Below are 24,288 nucleotides of genomic sequence, written 5' to 3'. Positions count from 1 at the left end.
ATGTCACTGACGAGGTTCTATGCATCTCTCGATGCAACTTTCCAAAGATTAGGAGCCATGCTCAGAAGATGTTTGTACTGTTTGGGTCAACCTATGTACAGTGTGTGAACAGATGTTTTCAGTGATGAAATATAACAAGGCACAGATCATCTCTTACTGACTCTCACCTCTCAGAAATCCTGTGCATAGCGACGTCAGAAACTATACCTGACATCCCTGCTCTAGTCAATGCCCATCAGAAACTTCACTCCTCACACTGATTGAGTAGTTTAAATGTAATGTTGAGCTCTCTCTCTTTCTTGTGTTTTTGTGCATACCCGTTAACAAGAGTTCTGTCCGTGGTACTGAATGCACAGTGTACTTCTCCCTCCGTGTAGTTCATTGCATGTTTAATAATGAAAATACCTACCAAAAGGACAACATGGATGTGGTTTATTTCTGTACTTGTTAAAAAAGTCAAATAAGTACCATATCTAGATGTGATTTACAGTAGATATATCTGTCAACACAGTCATACACATGATGTATAATCCTGTAATATGATTCTGGCCGCGATGGCAAAAAATATATTCTAATGTGGCCCTCCATGGAAAATAATTGCCCAGGCCTGATGTAGACATACATACAGTCGACACCTCAATACTGTTTCTAATCTGAGGCAATCTTTTAAAGTCTATATCTGGTACTGAAACATTCTCAATGGTTTTGTGTTCACATTAGAAAACCATGAAATGACTCAGTGCCCCTACCTAGTATGATGAGCAATATCCAGTAAAATCTGAGTCACAATGATTTGTTTGTAATGAGGAACAATACTCCCATTACATATTTAGGGTTCAAGTTAAACTTGAAACATACAATATATTAGACTGATAATGATGATTTAAAACACATTTCTACTCTTTCACTATCATATGAGAACGGAAATAATCAAAGTCAGACACATGCCTGATCACACCGATATGATTGGGAGAAAATGCTGAGGGGATGCAAGGGGAGGAAGTCAGAGGTGATACACACTGGCCAAAAAGAGATTAAATCCCAGCTGAGTCAGAAAGAATCGCTTTTATTAAGGCACAAAGAATTTACATTTACATAAATTATTCTGCCTCCCCATCCCCCTCGTCCCCATGTGGCTTCCTGTAAAATTGATGTCCCTTACAAAAAACACGTCGAATTTGCTTTTTCACATGTGAAATATCTGTTTTGACACGTTGAACTTAAATTTGACATGTGAAACCATATTTTCATATGCATCACATTTTTCACATGTGAGGAGAATAACATGTCAAATAAATTGTATTCGTCACATGCTCTGTAAACAAATCAAATCACATTTATTTTTAAAGCCCTTCTTACATCAGCTGATATCTCAAAGTGCTGCACAGAAACCCAGCCTAAAACACCAAACAGCAAGCAATGCAGGTGTAGAAGCATGGTGGCTAGGAAAAACTCCCTAGAAAGGTCAGAACCTAGGAAGAAACCTAGAGATGAACCAGGCTATAAGGGGTGGCCAGTCCTCTGGCTGTGCAGGGTGGAGATTATAAACAGAACATGGCCAAGATGTTCAAATGTTCATAGATGACCAGCAGGGTCAAATAATAATAATCACTGTGGTTGTCAAGGGTGTAACACGTCAGCACCTCAGGAGTAAATATCAGTTGGCTTTTCATAGCCGATCATTCAGAATATCTCTACCGCTCCTGGTGTCTCTAGAAAGTTGAAAACAGCAGGTCTGGGACAGGTAGCACGTCCGGTGAACAGGTCAGGGTTCCATAGCCACAGTTTACAGTTGATTTGTCAGAGGACAAACCATCCACAGAGACAAACTTGATATCTTTCCAACAGATAAGAGCTAAACCAGGCCAGAACTTGTCCGCGTAGACCAATTTGAGTTTCCAATCTCTCCTAAAGAATGTGGTGATCGATGGTATCAAAAGCAGCACTAAGGTCTTGGAGCACCTGTCTAACAACAGGTGTAGATTAACAGTGAAATGCTTACTTGCGGGCCCTTCCCAACAATGCAGAAAGAAAGAAAATATAGAAATAACAGAAATAATAATAAACACACAATGAGTAATGATAACTTTTCTATATTTACGGGGTACCAGTACCAAGGCAAAGTGCAGGGGTAAGAGGTAATTGAGGAAGATACAGTATGTACATATAACTAGGAATAAAGTGACAAGGCAACAGGATAGCTAATAAACAGTAGCAGCAGCATATGTGATGAGTCAAAAATGGTCAATGCAGATAGTCCGAGTAGCTATTTGGTTAACTACTTAAACTATTTAGCCGTCATATGGCTTGGGGGTAGAAGCTGTTCAGGGTCATGTTGGTTGCAGATTGGGTTTATCTTGGCCCCGGTGATGTACTGGGCCATACGTACTACCCTCTGTAGCACCTTGCGTTTGGATGCCAAGCAGTTGCCTTACCAAGAGGTGATGCAGCCAGTCAAGATGCTCTCAATGACAGCTGTAGAACTCTGAAGGCCCATACCAATTTCTTCGAAGTTTTTATTGTCACATACACCAGATAGGTGCATATGTTGTTTTACAGGGTCACCCTGGAGAAAGTTAGGGTTAAGTGCCTGGCTCAAGAGCACATCGACAGATTTTTCACCTTGTCGGCTCGGGTATTCGAACCAGCGACCTTTCTGTTACTGGTCCAATGCTGTAACCACTAAGCTGACTATGTTGGTGTGTGTGGACCATGATAGATCTTTAGTGATGTGGACACCAAAGAACTTGAAGCGCTCGACCCGCTCCATTACAGCCTCTCGGATGTGAATGGGGGCATGCTCAACCCTCCATTTCCTGAATGGAGGTGTGCTCGGCCCTCCGTTTCCCTCCGGCCGTCCATTTTCAGCTCCTTTGTCTTGCTGACGTTGAGGAAGCGGTTGTTGTCCTGGCACCCATCGCCCATCTTCCCCATTATCCTCTTTTTTATTTATACCTGTGTTCTCTGTTTGTCTGTAGCCAGTTTGTTTTGTGAAACCTACCATGGTTTGTTCCCCTGCTCCTGTTTTCTTGTCCTTCCCAGTTTTGACCGTTCTGCCTGGCCTGACCCTGTGCATGCCTGCCATTCCATACCTTGCCCCACCACAGTGACTGTGCGTACATATCCTAACCAGAAGCCATGGATTACAGGCAACATCCGCATCAAGCTTTCAAGGAGCGGGAGACTAATCCGGACGCTTATAAGAAATCCCGCTATGCCCTCAGACGAACCATCAAACAAGCAAAGAGTTAATACAGGATTAAGATTGAATCCTACTACACCAGCTCTGACGCTTGTCGGATGTGGCAGGGCTTGAAAACTATTACGGACTAAGGGAAACTCAGACACAAGCTGCCCAGTAACTTGAGCCTACCAGATGAGCTAAATGCCTTTTATGCTCGCTTCGAGGCAAGCAACACTGAAGCATGCATGAGAGCATCAGCTGTTCTGGATGACTGTGTGGTAACGCTCTCGGTAGCCGATGTGAGCAAAACCTTTAAACAGGTCAACATTCACAAAGCTGCTAGGCCAGACGGTTTACCAGGATGTGTACTCAAAGCGTGTGCAGACCAACTGTCAAGTTTCTTCACTGACATTTTCAACCTCTCCCTGACTGAGTCTGTAATACCTATATGTTTCAAGCAGACCACCATAGTCTCTATGCCCAAGGAAGTGAAGGTAATCTGCCTAAAGGATTACCGCCCCGTGGCACTCACGTTGGTAGCCATGAAGTGCTTTGAACGGCTGGTCATGGCTCACATCAACAGCATCCCGGACACCCTAGATGCATTCCAATTCACATACCGCTCCATCAGATCCACAGATGACGCAATCTTAATCGCACTCCCCACTGCCCTTTCTCACCTGGACAAAAGGAATACCTATGTGAGAATGCTGTTCATTGACCACAGCTCAGCGTTCAATACCATAGTGCATTCGAAACTCATCACTTAGCTAAGGACTCTGGGACTAAATACCTCCCTCTGCAAATGGATCCTGAACTTCCTGACGGGCCGCCCCCAGGTGGAAAGAGTAGGCAACAACACATCTGCCACACTGATCCTTAACACTGGGGCCCCTCAGGGGTGTGTACTTAGTCCCCTCCTGTATTCCCTGTTCACCCACGACTACGTGGCCGAACACGACTCCAACACCATCATTAAGTTTGCTGACGACATAACAGTGGTAGGCCTGATCACTGACAACGATGAGACGGCCTATAGGGAGGAGGTCAGAGAGCTGGCAGTATGGTGCCAGGACAACAACCTCTCGCTCAATGTGAGCAAGACAAAGGAGCTGACAGCAGACTACAGGAAAAGGTGGGCTGAACAGGCCCCCATTAACATCGACGGTGTTGTAGTGGAGCGGGTCTAGAGTTTCAAGTTTCTTGCTGTCCACATCACCATCTAACTATCATGGTCCAAACATACCAAGACAGTCATGAAGAGGGCACAAACATTTTCCCCCTCAGGAGACTGAAAAGATTTGGCATGGGTCCCCAGATCCTCAAAAGGGTTCTACAGCTGCACCATCGAGAGCATCCTGACCGGTTGCATCACCGCTTGGTATGGTAACTGCTCGGCATCTGACCATAAGGCACTACAGACGGTAGTGCGAACGGACCAGTACATCACTGGGGCCAAGCTTCCTGCCATCCAGGAGCTATATAATAGGCGGTGTCAGATGAAAGCCCATAAAATTGTCAGAGACTCCAGTCACCCAAGTTATAGACTGTTTTCTCTGCTACAGTGCCTTGCGAAAGTATTCGGCCCCCTTGAACTTTGCGACCTTTTGCACACTGGTGCTACTCGCTATTTGTTTGTTGCCTATGCATAGTCACTTCGCCCCCACCTACATGTACAGATTACCTCAACGAGCCTGTACCCCTGCACGCTGACTCGGTACTGGTGCCCCCTGTATATAGCCTTATGATTGTTATTCTTAGTGTTACTTTTTTTATTACTTTTTATTTTAGTCTACCTGGTAAACATTTTCTTCTTCTTGAACTGCACTGTCGGTTAAGTAAGCATTGCACGGTAAAGTCTACACTTGTTGTATTTGGCACATGTGACAAATAAAGTTTGATTTGATTTTATTATTGACCCCTGCCTGCCCTGACACTGAGACTGCCTGCCATTCTGGACCTTTTGCACCCTCTCTGGATTACTGACCTCTGCCTGCCTTTAATTAGTTGTTTGCCTGCCCCTGTACTAGAAATAAACTTTTGTTTTTTTCGACACTGTCTGCATCTGGGTCCTACCTGAAGCCTGATAGATGGTGTTGGAATCGTGGGTGAAAAGGCAGTACAGGAGGGGACTAAGCACACAACCCTGTGGGGCCCCCGTGTTGACAGTCAGCGTGGCAGGTGTGTTGTTGGATACTGGATACCCTCACCAGGGGGGGGGGGGGGGGGGGGGGGGGGGGCGTCAGGAAGTCCAAGATATAGTTGCACATGTAAAACAACTCCACATAAAAAACATCTAATTTGCAGGTTAACATGTAAGAAAACTCCACATGTAAAAATCTATCAATCACATGTGAACTTTTTTTTTACATATGAAAAGTTTTTCACATATGAAAAAAATTGAAACAAATTTGATTTTCACATCTGCTTCTTTATCACATATAAACTTACGGAATTGAGATTTTCCACAATCCTATACTTTTGATATCATGGATGGTTAGTCCTTGCATCCATAGCATAGTCTATGGATTTGAGAGTTGTATTTCTCCAGCCCCCTCCCTCAGCTTTTTACCAAAACTGTGTTAATGTTTAAATTAAGGATTTTCCAATCCTCTTGTGATTGAGTTACTTTTGTGCCATTAATATCAAGCAGAAGTCGAGAACAAATTTGTTATTAATATTGCAAACAAAAATAATGATATTGAAAGAAATACAAAGATAAACCCCAAAGTATTGATAGCAAAAAAAAATATTGCATGGAAATTATTTTTAAACACCAGAGCAAATTAATTGTATTTGAAAAAAAAATTGTTTTCAGTGAATTTTTCAAAATTAAAATGCAATTAACCCTATCTCTGGTTATGTTACCCTGGCCTTTGCATTCACTGCCTTTTCTCCAGGTGTAAGTTCTGGCATATTAATTCCAGCAACATAACCCCCTGCATCCCACTTCCGGTTTGCCGCTGAAGCTAAGCAGGGTCGTCCCTAGATGGGACACAAGACGTAGATGGAATTGGTCAAAAATTAACATAAAAAATAAATGTGTTGGAATTTATTTTTCACATGAGGAAAAAAACAAATTAAAAATGTACGTATGAATCTTTACACAGGTCCGAAAACCACATGTTTCTTAACAAGTTTTTTTGTAAGGGGTGTCAAGATCCTTATGAAGTAAGGCCATCGAAAAACAGCAGATAATTGATCAGTTAAGCACAGAATGTAATGTTTTTCATATAACCTAACTAAACAGCACACCACAGTGAGGCAGCTGGGAAAGATGAGGAAATTAGTTTGGTGAGTGAGTGAGTAAGTATGGAGTGATATAATGGAAACGTTTGCATGTTTACTCTGTAATCATGTAGACTTTACTCTCTTACTAGCAACAGATCTGGTCTCCTCACGTTCTTACATCTTCCTCCAGGTCCGATGATTCTGAAACATACACACTACTCAGTAGCCATAAACCATAGCATTGGGATGAAATTACTCTTTTATCACAAGGACCAAAGTAAAATCCTATCAATATCACTATTTTGTGAGATTCGTTTATTTTTATGATACAGTACTCTAGTATAAGTGATACAGTCATTCAATGGCTAAACAAACTCTATCTATATGGTAATGGCTGTAATGAGGCAGCTCAGTGTCTGACTGACTGCAGAGAGAAAGCCTGGGAGAGAAGCAACAATGACAAGCTAGTCCCTGGGCACCCACCCGTCACCTTGGTGACAGGACACAGCAGATGATAGCCTTATGAAATCGCAGGGTCGTTCAGGGTCCTAGTGAGTCCCTATGTTCAGTTAAAATCGTTTTAATAATGCAGGGGAAGTCTTTGTCAGCCCAAGCAAAACCTTTGCCATCTGTCTACAGTGGGTTGTAATTGTGAGAGATGCCACTGAACACACAACACGGGGCAAACCACACCAGACAGTCAGTCAGCTACAATGTTACTTCCCTCTGTGGGCAGACACAGACGAACCTAGAGAAAAAGACAGAGGGGGGGAGAGAGAGAGAGAGTGAGGAGGGAGAGAGGGGTGAGAGAGAGAGAGAGAGAGAGAGAGAGAGAGAGAGAGAGAGAGAGAGAGGGGAGAGAGAGAGAGAGAGAGAGAGAGAGAGAGAGAGAGAGAGAGAGAGAGAGAGAGTGTGTAAGAGAAAGACAAGGCATATCCAGAGAATGGAGAAAGGACCGATAGGGAGACATGGAAAATGAGATGCTAGCTACCGCCTCAGGACAGACATTCTCAACAGGAGAGGGTGGGGAAGGGGGAAGAACATTTGTTATTCTGCTTTTTAAATAAGATAACAGGGGCGGAAGAATGGAAGATAAAAAATGTAAGCTACCTAATGAAAAAATCAAATGACCTTTCATTGAAAATTCTTAAACCGAAGCTTGGGAACATGTTGGATTGTCTTTCTTTATTCAAATGTTACATCATACCAGACACATATCATAAATTACACACAGATCATGTAGACTAGAGGGGAAGTGTTTGCCTTCTATCTAAAATAAGAGATTCTTATCAGCATTTGACTGTTTAACTCCACCTGCCAGGAACTGTACAAACAGCCCCCAATAATCAGTACACACTCAACGACATTTTGAAGAACATAGGCTACAGTCTGGGAAACACTACAATAGGACCTGTAACTGTGTGGAGTCTCTCACGTAAACAGATATTATCTCTCCTTTGGGGCAACCACCTGGATTTCCCCCACAGTCACTGTGGGTAGGAGGAGTTAGGCAAAACAGGCGTGGGAGTAGGGATACAGGCGGTGGTTTTAAAAAGTCTGCTGGCACCTCATTGGCAGGCAGCCAGTCTCAATGGAATAACAACTACAATACATACATATGTAGTCATAATTGGGGCTGTGGGGACAATGAGGGCACGCAAACTCAAGAGATGCCAAAAATATGTGAAACCAAAGTGTAGTGAACTCAGTATTACAGGTCCAAAATACTGTTACATCTTTGTTTGCTGTGAATGTGGCTTTGATGTGGCTTTAGGTGCTATAACCATTGATTGGAGTTAGTGGTTGAGGCCCCAAATCACCCAAATTGCTATCAAACCATTGACTTGGACAATAACAAGAGGAGGTCTCAGAGGAGGGGAGTCCAAGTGTCTTAGTTTGCATCCATCAAATCTTTAATAGGGTAAGACCTAAGACACATTGTTGTGTGTTCGTGTGTGTGCGTGCAACCCTAGGCACAATGCATCAGTGTTATTACCTTGGGGCGCCATGGCATTCCAGGAGTGAGGGAGGGAGAAAGGGTGTGAGGAGTGTAACAAAAGTATCTCGGAGCACAAGGCACCTGCTGTATTTTAGCCATAGCTGTGGGTGTGTAAGTATACGAAGGAAATCTACCTGATACTCTCTGAGGTGATACGGGATGTTTTAAGCTTTGAGCTTCAGAGCATTAACGACTGAATGTAACCTCCTACAAATGACATGATGTTCAAAGGAAGGTTTGAGGAAGTGTAGCTTCTTTCAACACCAAGTTCACATCTTATTTACAATTTTTCTTTAGAAATGAGACAATATTTTCACAAGCGGGTAAAAGCAAAGCACATTTGTGTTTTGATATTTTTTTAAATGAAAGATTGAAGGTGAAAACCAGAATTGCAGGATGTTGGAGTCCAGACAGAGGCCGCCAAACCTATAAAGGCTTGTAAGCTGAGCTGACTCATCATTACCTATTGGTCTCCCAGTGAAAACTACACCAACATGCAATTTTAATATTTCACAAAGACCATTACTGTTTTACAACTCTTTAACAAATGACAGACCTTCTATAACATCTGTTATAGATGGTCTGTCATTTGTTAAAGAGTGATAGGCATTTGTGTGTGTGTGTGAGCGCCGAGGAACCATTGTGAAGTTGTGTGTGAGCGCCTAGGAACCATTGTGAAGTTGTTGTGTGTGAGCGCCGAGGAACCATTAGTGAAGTTGTTGTGTGTGAGCGCCGAGGAACCATTGTGAAGTTGTTGTGTGTGAGCGCCGAGGAACCATTGTGAAGTTGTTGTGTGTGAGCGCCGAGGAACCATTGTGAAGTTGTTGTGTGTGAGCGCCGAGGAACCATTGTGAAGTTGTTGTGTGTGAGCGCCGAGGAACCATTGTGAAGTTGTTGTGTGTGAGCGCCGAGGAACCATTGTGAAGTTGTTACTTAACTGACTGGCGGAGTTAATAGTGAAAAAACCTCATCATCAACCATCATAACCACTGTCTGTTTAAACTTCCTCTTTGTCTCTCATGGAGATGTGACACATTTCTGCTTCCGTTTTTTTAACTCCTGGGGTAGGCCGGACAGTTATTGTGGTGTCGGAGTGCATGCAGTGCTGGACGGGCGGCCAGTTGTGACCCTCAATTGTAGCCCCCTATGCCTATATGTATTCTGTATTGTCCTATTCCCGATACCAACCACAAAAAAAAAACAAGCCACAGAGAATCAGCAGGCCCCTTTCATCACCAGCGAAATGGGACTTATCCGTATCTAGTTGAGGGCAACAGCCATAAAATAAAACGGTCAAATTCTTCCACTCCACATATCAGACAAGTATCCCTTTGTTGGCTTTTTGTCTTCCCATGCACACATCCTCTTGTGCGGACAGCTGAAGACTCTACATCATTCTCTCTCTCTCTCTCCGTCCTGTGAAAAGGTTTTTCATTGAGAAATGTGACTTGCCAAAATGCCAAATGTCAAAGTCAAAGTGTCTACAGGTAATTGTTACCCATGGTTAAACATTAACTTGGCACAATATCACAGTTGGCTAGCCTACTGCTGATAACCTTGGGGAAATAACAGAGCATAACAAAATAAATAAGTACATTTTACATCTAGATAATGAAGTTCTCTAAGAAAACGTACAGAAAGCCAGAGCTAGGAACACGTTATAGCCTAAAATAGATTGTATAGTGAATGGCCTATTTTCTATTCTTCTTCTAGAGAAAAAACTCACAACAGTTGCCCCTCCTCTTACCAAACACCCACAGGCAGTCTGGCGCTCACACCTTGTCAGTGCTGACAGCTATTCTCTAAGGGTTATATACAGGGTTAGGCAGCTCAAACACTGGAACCTTTTCTATGTGGCTGTACTGTGTAGCCCGGGTGCCGGTGCAGTGTCTGATGTGCTGAAGTGTCTGGTAGTTGCTAAAATGACATTTAAAAATAGCCGAGTCTTTGAAAGATAAACTTCCAGTCATGTATGTCTGAGCTCCTTTTCACACGCTGCTGTGTCTGTCTGAGTTTCTGGGAAGAATCCGGTTTCTTTTCGCCTTCCACTTCACGTTTCTGTTTCTGTCACTATCGTATAGCGAAGCCTATAGTCCGCGTGGGCAGTTGTGAAGAGCACCATTCATAGGGAGACAAACATCTTTAGACATCGACGGAAAACCATAACCAACACTTTTAGCAGAGGAGCAGACGGGTTCCCGACTATTTAAAGGTACAACTTTTTTTTACAGCACTAATCTGTGATATTCTATTTATTTCCTAATTTAACCATAACGTGTGTGTAGCCTACCGGTTAATACATTCAGTGTGGAGACAATGGATGTATTGACAAAGCAGAGGCAGGTGTTTCTATGTTTTAAAGGTCTAATAGTGAACCTCAGATTTGGCCTGCTTCACATTGTGCTAAATTAGGCTACAACCCGTTACAAACCAGTTCTTACATTTGTGTTGTTGATAGTTATCAAGTCAAGGTAACATATTCATTTCTTTGTCAGATTGACCGATACAGTAGACAAAAATAAATTGCTCTGAAGTATGTGACAGTTGATTTTGGCTAAATTTCTTCAGAATTGTATCTGTTCTTACTTTTAGTAGGCGTAATTGTAATGGTATTACTTATTACTATTATGAAATGCAGAATCAAAGGATGAGGTGCTGCTAGTATTTTCAACAATGCTTGGATGATGGTTTTGGTGCAGTTTAATATTTGCCCACTTCTTTGACAGGTTGGCAAAATAATACAGTTCAGAATAAGCTATATGGAATTGTTTTAAGAAGGTCATACCAAGGATGATTTAGCTATTTGAATTAGAATTTTAAGTATAAAAAAAAATATGTTAAAAATTATTTGATGAAAAATAAAATTTGGCCTTACTGCCATTAGCCCATACAAATGCATTGAGTAACAGATTCACTACATGGAACAACAGATAGTCCCCCCAAAAAATCTAAAGGAAGTTTGTTCTGAAGTGTCTCTCCTATATCTGAGAGATATAGTTAATTCGGAAAGTATACAGACCCCTTGACTTTTTCCACATTTTGTTACGTTACAGCCTTATTCTAAAATTGGTTAATACGCACCTCTCTTATTCAGAGGGGTTGGGTTAAATGCGGGAAGACACATTTCAGTTGAAGGCATTCAGTTGTACAACTGACTAGGTCTCCCCCTTTCCCCTTATACATTATACATTACCAGTCAAATGTTTGGACACACCTACTAATTCAAGGGTTTTTCTTTAATTTACTATTTTCTACATTGTAGAATAATTGTGAAGACATCAAAACTATGAAATAACACATGTGGAATCATGTAGTAAACAAAAAAGTGTTAAACAAATCAAAATATATTTTAGATTCTTCCAGGTAGCCACCCTTTGCCTTGATGACAGCTTTGAACACTCTTGCAATTCTCTCAACCAGCTTCACCTGGAATACTTTTCCAACAGTCTTGAAGGAGTTCCCACATATACTGAGCACTTGTTGCCTGCTTTTCCTTCCCTCTCCGGTCCAACTCATCCCAAACCATCTCAATTGGGTTGAGGTTGGTTGCTTGTGGAGGCCAGGTCATCTGATGCAGCACACCATCACTCTCCTTCTTGGTCAAATAGCCATTACACAGCCTGGAGGTGTTGGGTCATTGTCCTGTAGAAAAACAATTGATAGTCCCACTAAGCACAAACCAGATGGGATGGTGTATCGCTGCAGAATGCTATGGTACCCCTTGCTGTTTAAGTGTGGCTTGAATTCTATATAAATCACAGACAGTGTCACCAGCAAAGCACCATCACACCTCCTCCTCCATGCTTCACGGTGGGAACTACACATGTGGAGATTATCCGTTCACCTACTCTGTGTCTCACAAAGACACGGTGGTTGAAACCAAAAATCGAACATTTGGATGCACATTGCAAAATTCTAATGCACATTGCTCGTGTTTCTTGGCCCAAGCAAGTCTCTTCTTCTTGTTGCTGTCCTTTAGTAGTGGTTTCTTTGCAGCAATTTGACCATGACGGCCTGATTCACGCAGTCTCCTCTGAACAGTTGATGTTGCTTGAACTCTGTGAAGCATTTATTTGGGCTGCAATCTGAGGTGCAGTTAACTCTAATTAACTTAGCCTTTGCAGCAGAGGTAACTCTGTGTCTTCCTTTCATGTGGCGATCCTCAAGCCGCCAGTTTCATCATAGTGCTTAATGGTTTTTGCGACTGCACTTGAAGAAACGTTCAAAGTTCTTGACATTTTCCGGATTGACTGACCTTCATGTCTTAAAGTAATGATGGACTGTCATTTCTCTTTGGTTATTTGAGCTGTTCTTGCCATAATATGGACTTGGTATTTTACCAAATAGGGCTATCTTCTGTGTACCACCCCTTCCTTGTCACAATTGGCTCAAACGCATTAAAAAGGAAAGAAATTCCACAAATTAACTTTTAACAAGGCACACCTGTTCATTGAAATGAATTTCAGGTGACTACCTTATGAAGCTGGTTGAGAGAATGCCAAGAGTGTGCAAAGCAGTCATCAATGCAAAGGGTGGTTACTTTGAAGAATCTCAAATATAACATATATTTTGATTTGTTTAACACTTTTTTGGTTACTACATGATTCCATATGTGTTATTTCATATTTGTGATGTCTTCACTATTATTCTACAATGTAGAAAATAGTAAACAATTTAGAAAATATGAAAAACTAATACCCCATAATGACAAAGCAAAAACAGGTTTTTATACATTTTTGCAAATGTATTAAAAATAAAAACAGGAAATATTATATTTACATAAGTATTCAGACCGCTTACTCAGTACTTTGTTGAAGCACCTTTGGCAGCGATTACAGCCTAGAGTATTCTTGGGTATGACGCTACAAGCTCGGCACACCTTTATCTGTGGGGTTTCACCCATTCTTCTCTGCAGATCCTCTCAAGCTCTGCCAGGTTGGATGGGGAGCGTCGCTGCACAGCTATAATCAGGTCTCTCCAGAGATGTTCGATCGGGTTCAAGTCCGGACTCTGGCTAGGCCGCTCAAAGACATTCAGAGACTCCTGTGTTGTCTTGGCTGTGTGCTTAGGGTTGTTGTCCAGTTGGAAGGTGAACCTTCACCCCAGTCTGAGGTCCTGAGCTCTCTGGAGCAGGTTTTCATAAAGGATCTCTCTTTACTCCGTTACTCTCTCTTCACTCCGTTCATCTTTCCCTCGATCCGGACTCGTCTTATGCTATGTTTTCTCTTCTCAGACAAAAGGTGGTGGAGTAAAGCTTGTTGCATGTCTGTCTGACTCTCACTTGCTTTGACTGCTTTGCCACTCCAAGCTATACAACTCTGAAGTGGTATACAGATGCGTTCAGTGACAGACAGGGTGAATCACTGATGTTGAAGACATCAAAATACTGCAGCTTAAAGACATTTTGAACCAGAGTTCATTGGATAGGGCAAGTTTCAATTGAAGCCACAGTGTCACAAATGCAGCATCTTTGAAACTAACGGGTGAAAAGAGTGGGGAAGTGTGAAAAATTGCGTGTGCGAATTTACCCGTCTCATCAGAATGATCAAAATGGAAATTTGAGTTTCTTACACAATGGTATGTCTAATTCTTGTCACCAAGCTCATGCATTATGTGGCTAGCTACTATACAACATGCTTTGGCCTTGAGCATTTATAACTGTATGAACTGTCAACACGCACACAAAAAAACGCACACACAAAGTTGAGAAGTGAAAAGGGACATTCTTTCACTGCGTTGAAGCCCTCGGCTTGAACAATGGAGAGGGGGTGGGAGCAGAGACTGGGTGGAGGTCGGGTTCGCCCTTCTCAAACAGACGAGAACTGAGCACCTTGTGTGCACTTGTTGATTATGTGAAGTCTGATTATGCGGTGGGGGGGGGGAGACTGTGCATTTCTTATAAGTATAGTCCAACAAATTCCTAACTGGAATTACACAATGCACCACTTGAAAAGTACAAAACCGTAGTATAGCTTATCAGTAGTATGATCTGTTTGCCAAGAGGGCCACGCTCAGAGAGGAAGAACGAGTGGTTGGAAATGGAGAAGAGTAGTATTGCAGACTTGTGTGACCGGACCCCATTGTGTTAGATTATGTGTGAGATATGTTCTGAGCATAGGACAAATATTGTGTAGGGAGGCAAGATAGGTAAAGACTTGGTTATAAACTCCACTCAGAGGAGAAAAGTGTGTGGAAATGGAGAAGTTCCTCAACACCTGAAATGGGGAAGTCGGGGAAGATACGCCTTATTAAAAATACACTTTTGTTGTGACTCTCTCACCACATAGGGGAAATACAGAGACCACAATCAAGACATATAGAACACGTCATTCACTGTTCTGTTTGTGACATCTCTCATATGATATCATCATATGATGCTGTTTTTACAGGAGGCCAATTGTGGGATCGATTGATGTCTCACTCGTGTTGGTGCTCACGCTCATGCCATAAGAAATACATTTTGGCGTCCATGAGAACATCCGTAGGAAACCTTTCTGTGTCAACATTTAGCTCAGGGCTTGTTGGTGTGTAGCATTTGCGGGTGACAGGTTTCTGATGTATGTTGTACAGCTAGCAAAGTTGATCAAAAATAGCTAGCATTGCTAACGTTAGCTAGCCAAAATTCCGTCCAGTCCCCTCAATCTTAGTCCTCTTTACACTACACTACTTTGACGACGCAAACTAGTCCCAGGAAATATACTTTTGTATATTTAGACATATCTCTAGACAGATCTAGATTCAAATCTGTCTTCAAGAGATGTCTTCCACACTGAGGTCCTGTGGGAGACATCTACACCACATACCCCCCTCTGAGTCATACAGCATAAAGATAATGTCTCTGCAAGTATTACCTTAACTTAATACCAGTAGACAGCATTTTTGTCTGTTAGCCAATTTGTAAAGTAAAGGCTTTAAAAATATCCACACAAATATTTGTAAATAATATAATTGCATTAATCATCAAGTGTGCAACACTATGCACAATATGGTTTAGATGAGAAGCTCCTGTATAGTTTGAATTGGTTTTCTTTATTTTGTTTGTCTATACACTATGGTATTTACGGTATGCTAATAGCTGCACTCACACAGGAAGCAGTAACCACATATGAGGCTGGTGTGAACAGAAAAGTTGTAATCTGATGTTGAAAAGAGATAGATCTACCAATGTAGCGGAATTCACCCTTAACTAGCTTCCATGTGTAGTTACCGACTGGAAATACACACTACTTTTTTAGCATAAAATAAAATATGGGTGAAGTAGGCAAGAATTTCCTGCATAATTCTTACATAAAACATGTGTTTATTAGGCCAAATTAAACATTGTTACATTTTACCCAAGTGGTCTGTTCTTGCAATTTGTAGTCTATGACATTTCAGATTTACATATAATAATTTTTCACAAAGTAGTTTGGATGTAGTGAACTACTTTTCCCAAGTAACTTTAAATAAGTAAACTATCATTTTCTTTAGGGTAGCTTTAGTGTAGCTTCATTTCTTCCAGTGGGACATTTCTATACACTCTTAGAAAAAAGGGTGCTCTCTAGAACCTTAAAGGGTTCTTTGGCTCTCCCCATAGGAGAACCCTTTGAAGAACCCTTTTTGGTTGCAGGTAGAACCCTTCTGGATTCCATGTAGAACCTTTTATACAGAGTGTTCTACATGGAACCCAAAAGGGTTCTACCTGGAACCAAAAATAGTTATCCTTTAGGGACAGCTGAAGAACCCTTTTGAACCCCTTTTTTTTAAAGAAGCTTCACTAACACTTAAAATTGTACACAGGTAGGTCACATGTCTGCCACTACAGCTCAGTTGGAATTGAAATGAAAGACTGTGGCGTGTGTCTGTGGGAAGATGCTTCGATCACCATGGCAGCAGGCACATGGGTTGTACATGTCTTCTGCAGAATAGCTAATGTGATATATTTTCGTTCTCAGACAGGGAATTAGTGTGAATACAGTGAATTAGCATTGCATTCATTGGTAAGTCTGCATCTGTGAGCCCTCAGAACACACACACTTGTCATCGAAGACAGTGAAAACAAGACACACTGAATGGTGTCTACGGGACTGATGGAAGTAAAACAGTGTTCTCATTGATAAGAACTCAAGAAAGGACACCGAATGTATTTTTAGGACTGAACAAATGTTTCAGGAAATAGTTAATTATAAAAAATAAATAAGAATAAGTGTATCTAAGAAGAGGAATGGTGTCTAGGAGATGTGTTGTTTCGAGAAGACAGGATAAATAATGAGATAATTGCCCCTGGAAGGAATGGTACAGATATGTGTTTGAAAGAGTGGCTGCAGTCACCCTTGGACAGATCTATCCTGCTTTTCACGGAGAGAAGTGTCTGGAACACTAATTAAAGTTGAGTTGTACTCATGTTTTACAACTGTGTTTTTCTTCTTGCCATTCACCAGGTCAAAGGTGAAACCATACAGTAACAATGGGGCCCAACCAGGGGTTTGGAGGGACCCTGTGGATGATCTTTCTCTTTACCCTTTTTGCATCAGGTAAGAGAACATTTTATTTGCAATGGTCTACAAATAAAGCTAAATACTGTATAAATTGAGAGGGATTCTGTTTCTTTAAAATTCCAAAAGTAAAACATAAATAATTCTCAAAAACTGTCCAAACAGGATCAGGGGAAAACGACAGGAACTTCAAAATGTGTGGAACCTGGCGCCATGGCAATGGGAAATTAACTCTGGCTCACGATTTTAAAAGGGGCTGTGGCCACATCACCATCTCAGCCAATGAGAGCTCCCTGTCCATCCATGGTCAGATAACGGCCCAATGTCAGAACTCTTCTGTCATCGAGCTGGGCCAGAGCCCAGAGGCAAGAGAGAGACCCTTCTGTATGTACTGGGAGCCACTTCTGGACCACCTCTGGGTAGAGGTGCATGGAAAGAACCACACTCTGTGCTGGTCGTCTGGTCTACAGGGGAACTGCTGCACTGACCTGTCCCAAGGCAAAAAATACGGGATTTCGATGTACGGGATACTCAACGCGACACAACAGGATGATATCATAAGTTACAAAATACACCCAGCCTATGGGTTTTTTGGCGGAATGATCAACTGCAGTAAGCAAGCCGTTGAGTTATCTTGTCAGTTATATTGTCTGATGAGGAAATCAACTTTAATAAGTTATTGTTAATCTAACTACACTTTGGGTGTGTTATACAGTCTTGACAATATAAATACTAGACTGCTTCTGAATGGATTATTTGCCTTTCAGAAAATGAGTTTTGTGAAGAGGCGAGTAAGGGATCCGGTGATAAAGTGAACATGTAAGTTGTACCTCTTTGTTTTGAATTACACCCCTCCATGTCATCTCTCAAACTCATGTATCCTCTATGTCTATGCATATCCTCTTGAGTTGACTAACCAGCATGACAAGATGTTGTTGTAAACATGTTTAGGGCAGTAGTGAAGTATGACGCCATCTATTATGAGTGAGCCGCAGAGCTTAGGCCACAAACCAAAAACATTGAGCTCAGTGTGAATAATGGGTGGGGTCTGGTTTGTACACAAAACTTCCATCTATTGTACAGCAGTTTCTATATCACCATCACATGCCCAAAAGTAATGCCTATATGTAATGCATAGAAACAACCTGTATGAGATAGATTGGGTTAAAAAATACTGTGTCTGTATTGGTCTGTAGGATAGAGGAGACAGTGATGAGGTCCAAGGTGCTGGGGAACGTGGTGCTGCCCTGTGCCATGAGCACTGTGGTGGAGATGAAGGAAGGCTTTCAGGGCTACAACATCACTCTGCCTGTAAGACCGCACACACGCACGCACGCACACACACACACACACACACACACAGTTATAGGATTTGTATAAATAACTTGTGTGTTGGTGTTGTGCAGGCGCCTCGAGGAGTTCCTCCTCAAATGATTCCATCAGTTCACCTGCCTTCTTGTCTGAAACCTCCAGAAAAGAAAAAGGTCAAGGTTGTCTGCACCTACTTCAAAAACAGTACCTTTTTCCAGGTAAGAGCCAATGGGGTTTTCCACTTGGCTGCTACCCTAGTCTATGTAAGCTGTACATGACAGTTTACACTAAAGCACCAAAACAGTCGTAGTCCGAGACTGGGTTTAATCGTTGTCCATAGACTATGAAGTGTAGTTGTGATTCTGGTTGTTGTGTGTTCACAGTGGCGTTCTAAGGCAAACCACAATGGCGTCAGGATTCTAGAAGATGTGGTGGGAATCACCGTGGAGAATGAGATCATCACCAACCTTACAGAGCCAATCAGGATTGGTTTCCATCATTCTGTCATACCAGTAAGTGTGTGTGTGTGTGTGCCTGGCTGCATGTGTGTGTCTTAGTTAGACTTGAAGTGCCGCCGTTTTTCCCCTCGATGTATTTTGCTGTCTCAAACTCTCCGAGCACAAACCCCTTTCAGAAGCGAAAGGAAACAAAAGTGGAAGATTTGTAGAAAAAAAATGTCTCTTATCTCAGAATGAGTCACTCTAGCAATTGTACTGTAGCAAGTAGCTTTTTATTCAATACTGTACATCACAGGGGTGTTGCCACTGAGTACAGTAGATTTGTATTCTTAAACAGTTGTACAGTTAGAGTAAAGTTAACTTTCTGTTGTATGGTTGTAGTGTTTAGCGTTTCTGGACTTTATCTCAGCATGGCCCTTAGTGTTATCACTTTTAGATATTTTGAATGATACTGGTGCATCAGTTCAATTGAACATGTTTTATTCAGGTCATTGTACACTTGATCCTTTCTGTTCAGTATGTGAGTCGGTCAACAGTAACACTTGTAAAATATGATTGCAGCTCGTCTTGCATGCCAGACAGACATAGAGTATTTGGTATGTGTTGTTGTTCAGTATCCAGGTCACCATCTAGTGGTGAATTAAATATGTTAGTCCCTACTTGCCTCTCACCTCCCTTTTGTGACTTTTCTTTTTCAGACAAGTCACTCAAGAAAATGTGTTTCTTGGGACACAAAGAAAGGTTTGTAAAGAAACATGTTTAATCTTTGTTGCAATAATAGCGTACTTATTTGTATTATTATTTTTTTGTATTGAATATAGAGGATGTTTATTAATTATTAGAAACCAGGTCTTTCGAGCCCTGAATGCTGATTGGCTGAAAGCCGTGGTAAATGAGAAATTATAAACCAGGTAGTTTGACTCCTGGATGCTGATTGTCTGAAAGCCGTGGTATATCAGGCAATATACCACAGGTATGATGCGAAATTACTTGTTTACTGTTCTAATTATGTTGGTAACCAGTTTATAATAGCAATAAGGTACCTCTGGGGTTTGTGGTGTATGGTCAATATAGCATGGCTAAGGACTGTATCCAGGCACTTCTCGTTGCGTCGTGCCCTAAGCTGTGGTAGATTGGCTATATACCACACCACCTCGGGCCTTAATTCTTAATTATGCAGGGTTAGCATTTCCAGGTCTTGCTAAGGCTATTGGTATTGGTTTAATTGTTGCAGATCCAGCAGAGGTCACATGGAAAAAGGAAGGTTGTGAGACCATACAGAAAGGTGCAGAGGACACAGAATGCCGCTGTAATCATCTCACATACTTTGCCATCCTAGTGGTGAGCTATAACCTCTATCATGGAATATTTCCATGGGCAATCATTTGAATAAATCAATAATAACTAATCTCAAGTAGATTTGTAATAGTAGGCCTAAAATTGGTTTTGTCTTCTACTCACCTCAGCAATTGGAACCACGACCAGTGCGCCATCTGAAGGCTCTAACGGTCATTACATCAATGGGATGTGCCGCTTCTACGTTGAGCTGTGTTGTCATCATGATCTTCCTTAACAAACAGAGGTACTTCTCCTCACGCGCAAGGGTCTGTCTCCCTGCAGCCCGTCCTACCCATAATATCTTCTACCAGGCCTCAACATGTGACAATACTTCCTAATCATGTTGTGCAAATATCTCAGATATCATCATGGGAAATTCCTAAATGTCTTAAAAAAAACAAGATATGAGTGATATTCGTTTCATAACAGTTACCCACTCTCTCTTTGTCTATTTATTTCTCTCCCTCCATCCCCCCCTCCAACCCTCCCTCTCACTCCCTAACTTTCTCTCCTCTTTTTGCACTGTGGCAGGAGAGGGATGAACCCGTCCACTGCGGTCCATCGAGGTCTGGCCATGGCACTGTTCCTTCTTAGCTTCCTCTTCTTCCTGACAGGGATTGTGGCCAACGTGGGAGGGAACAAGGCATGCAGTGTTTTTGGGGCGGCTCTCCACTATGCTCTGCTCAGTTCCTTCTCCTGGATGTCTATTGAAGGGTTACACACCTTTTGGTTGGTCTATGTAGTGTTCAGCCCCTCCCCCAGTCCTTACGTCTGGCACCTGGTTGGCTTTGGTGAGTGGAAACATACGCAAATAATTGGTTTATATTCCACTGCTCATTGTTGGTAGATGAATACAATTGACTTGAGTACAACTTTAAGCCATTGACTGTTACTGTTCTATCATTTTCATCCTCTGTCCAGGTGTCCCAGCTGTTCCGGTCATTGTACTGCTTGCCATTGGAAAAGTCTATGGTGTGATAGAGGTTGTGTCCATTGATGATGTCGACAACTCCTACTTGATGTGAGTGCACTTTGGATCTACTGCACCTGAAAGATGAACAGTAGTTCAAGTTTGGACATTTGACTGAGGTGCTGAGTAAGTCAGCCCAGTGATTCATACTTTTTCACCATGGTCTTCTAGGTGCTGGATGGATGTCTCTCCAGACTCTGTGGGCCTACTAGCCCATTACTTCATCAACCTGACCTTCCTGGCTGTAGTGGTCCTCTCTGGTCTGATCATGCTCTTCCTGGTCCAGAGAAAAATCCAGAACCGAGACGAGTGGAGAAAGAACAAGGTGGCGTTCATCAGTATCTGGGGTCTCAGCTGCCTTTTTGGGACCTCATGGGGCCTGGAATTCCTGGACTTTGGACAGCTCTCTGAGTTCATCCTCTTCCTTTTCTGCATCCTCAACTCCCTACAGGGTAGGTCCACCTCTGTTGAGTCTAACAAAAGGTCCATATGGTCACATGACCAGAGGAGGCTGTCAGAGCCAACCGTCCATTGTGTTGCTTTGAAACAATGCCCTGTAAAAGTGTTCTGTTTCAGCAGCGTATCAGCAGAAAACCTCCCTGCAACCAGTCTGCTAGAAGTTCACCATAAAGCTGTAATTTATGGTGTGACCATTTTAAGATACCTATATGGATTTGTTTCCATGTCATTTGTTCCACAACTGTTGAAATAAGTGACATTCAATACGGGTTTAGCTGTTACAGATCGCTTAGAATGATGTTGGTTATAGGCTGTTTTGATATCAGAATCTGGAATCTAATTCTGGAGCATTGATTCTAGCTTCTGTAAGGTGTTATTGGCCCATCACAGAACTAATCTGAAACACTCTGTGGTCTGTCCCATAGGTTTCTTCCTGATGCTTCGATTCTACATTCTTGATCGGATGCAGAAACAATCGGGGTCTAGTTTGGATGGTAGCAGTAGCACAGCATCTTCCACCAGGCAACACATGCTACAGGAGTAGAGCTGAGCTGGGGTACATGGGATACCATATTTTTGTAGGGTAAAAGGAGGAGCAATGTACCAAACACTGTCACTCAGAACATTCCAACTCTGGGGTTGAGATTCAGAATATTGTACTGCACAAGCCATTTCCATACACATATCTGAGTGACTGTAAAAAACTACTGTCAAAATGAAAGCTTAAAGCTAAAATCTGCATAAGGTGAAACAGCGCCACTGGTCGCCCCAGGCGCATTTGTTAATCTTTTTTTTTTTTTTTTACGGGGCAGAGATGCATCCTGCATCGTGGTAAAATAATATAGTACTCTGCTGATCTATCGCATGTGCGATGATGTCAGAGGCAAAAAAAACAAAACGGGTGTTTGTTGTTTGAAGTAACGTCTTTGTTGTTGTAATATTGCAAACGGACGTTGCAGTTTCATCGCTATGGATTCCAGCTTTAAGCCCCAGGGTGACCCTTAGAATGGTTGTTTTATTCTGTGTACATTAATTATTTCATAGATATCAGTCATTTCAAACTTTTGAGCCTCATCGTTTACCCATTCATCATGTTGTCAAATCAATGTTCATACATAGTTTTAAAGAGAATGGCAGCCCATACATCAGTCATACGGATGTTAGAAGAAGTTAGATCAAACTGAATTGTGCTGTATGGGAGACATTCCAATTCAGATGGTGGATAATCGGTAGGTGATTTGTAATTTACAACGTCTCTAAAACCATGTACTGTTTCAGTGATTTTTCCCCCATCTACTTTACTCAGAAAGGGACTCATAGAAGTGTCGCTCTGTAGAATGTCTGCTGAGTGTCTTTCAGATGATGGCCTATGACATTTGGTTGAAGTTAAAAACTTGCTCTATTCTGTGACCGACACACTGTACATTCAGATCATAGTTACTGGACTGTTTTTTGCACTTTATTTTTTCACTCGTACAGATATTTATTTTTTTGAAAACATGACTGGTTGTGTCGCTCACATCATTGTGTGTATATATTTTGCAACTTTTGAAAACGTATTGTAGTATTGTATTTGTATATTAGTATGAATGTAAATGTGTATTGCTTCAATAAAAGTTTACTGTACAAGAAAAGAACACCAGGCCCTTAGTTTGAATGTGTAACTACAAAAATATGTAATAATTGATGTCTATATAATCCACAAGTTAAATATCTGCACTGTATACAACTACAATGACATAGCTTTCACCTGGATTCAACTGGTCAGTCTATGATCCCTTATTGATGTCACCTGTTAAATCCACTTCAATCAGTGCAGAGGAAGCGGGGGAGACATGTTAAAATAATCATTTTTAAGCCTTGAGACATGGATTGTGAACGGGCAAGACAAACGAAGTGAAGTGCCTTTGAACAGAGTATGGTAGTAGGTGCCAGGCGCACCGGTTTGAGTGTGTCGAGTAATGCTACGCTGCTGGGTTTTTCACGCTCAACAGTTTCCTGCGTGTATCAATAATGGTCCACCACCCAAAGAACATCCAGCCGACTTGACACAACAGTCGACACGGGCCAGGATTCCTCTGGAACACTTTTGACACCTTGTAGTCCATGCCTGACAAATTGAGGCTGTTCTGAGGGCAAAAGAGGGTGCAACTGAATATTAGGAAGGGGTTCCTAACACTGAGTGTACAAATGTATGTTGATGCTGTAGTTTTGGTTTACAGTAAATTGCAGAGGTTCAAAGGGAAAACACTGAGTGTATCATGATTGCTTAATTGCAGGATGATTACAGTGACAGTGTGGAAACTTGCACAACAGGGTTTTTACGTGGCCACACACTGGGTTACTTCAGAGTGACAGGGAGCAGGGCAAATTCTGAGGGAGAATGAGGAAGTAAGCCATCAAACTGATACTTATGCTTCTTTTAGGCTGTCAATGAGATGTCCATTCCTAAGTAGAGGATTGACTATATTTAGCCTACATTAGAATTTACTGTTACCAGACTTAGATACAGCAAACCGATTGTGTCCACACTATATCCCTGTGCTTTTAATGCACAAAGGTGGGTGTGAGTAAAACATAGTGTTTAATAAGACACCGTCCTCTTTTCATACCCACAAATATTTCAACTTACCCATTGTAAATAGCGTAACACCCTAACCACATCTTAAAGTAAATGGAAACAAGAATAAAGAGACACATCACTTCCTTTGTGTCTGAGTCATCAAGGCCAGTCATAAACTCAGTGCGTGTGCAAAGTCTCAGACTGATCCACTGAAGAATTACATTACTGCACAATATTTTGTATTAAGTCTGCTAGGAGCTTGCTCAAAAGTGCCAAATTGGTCAATTGATACATTTTCAGG

At 41.9% G+C, this 24,288-nt stretch overlaps 1 protein-coding gene across 1 annotated transcript; it reads left to right on the top strand.

Annotated features, from left to right (window-relative positions):
* The first annotated feature begins 10,253 nt into the window (after nucleotides 1-10,253).
* LOC139412148 (adhesion G-protein coupled receptor G5-like) lies at nucleotides 10,254-23,067 on the top strand. The gene is made up of 14 exons (XM_071158960.1): nucleotides 10,254-10,626; nucleotides 16,835-16,927; nucleotides 17,054-17,500; nucleotides 17,656-17,707; nucleotides 18,085-18,199; nucleotides 18,295-18,417; nucleotides 18,583-18,711; nucleotides 19,356-19,398; nucleotides 19,892-19,998; nucleotides 20,124-20,239; nucleotides 20,527-20,786; nucleotides 20,917-21,016; nucleotides 21,137-21,417; nucleotides 21,850-23,067. Exons 2-14 carry the CDS (start codon nucleotides 16,861-16,863, stop codon nucleotides 21,966-21,968), a joined length of 1,959 nt encoding a protein of 652 aa, XP_071015061.1. The 5' UTR covers nucleotides 10,254-10,626; nucleotides 16,835-16,860; the 3' UTR covers nucleotides 21,969-23,067.
* Nucleotides 23,068-24,288: the final 1,221 nt, after the last annotated feature.

This window comes from Oncorhynchus clarkii, chromosome 6, assembly GCF_045791955.1.
Source record: "Oncorhynchus clarkii lewisi isolate Uvic-CL-2024 chromosome 6, UVic_Ocla_1.0, whole genome shotgun sequence".
Lineage (NCBI taxonomy): Eukaryota > Metazoa > Chordata > Actinopteri > Salmoniformes > Salmonidae > Oncorhynchus > Oncorhynchus clarkii.
Note: the sequence above shows the minus strand (reverse complement) of the source record. Positions and strands in the feature narration are given on the sequence as shown.

Coding starts and splice junctions, on each gene's coding strand:
- LOC139412148 (XM_071158960.1), top strand. CDS start 16,861: ATGGGGCCCAACCAGGGGTTTGGAGGGACCCTGTGGATGATCTTTCTC. Junction 17,708..18,084: donor TCCGGTGATAAAGTGAACAT/GTAAGTTGTACC, acceptor ATTGGTCTGTAG/GATAGAGGAGACAGTGATGA. Junction 18,200..18,294: donor GCTACAACATCACTCTGCCT/GTAAGACCGCAC, acceptor GGTGTTGTGCAG/GCGCCTCGAGGAGTTCCTCC.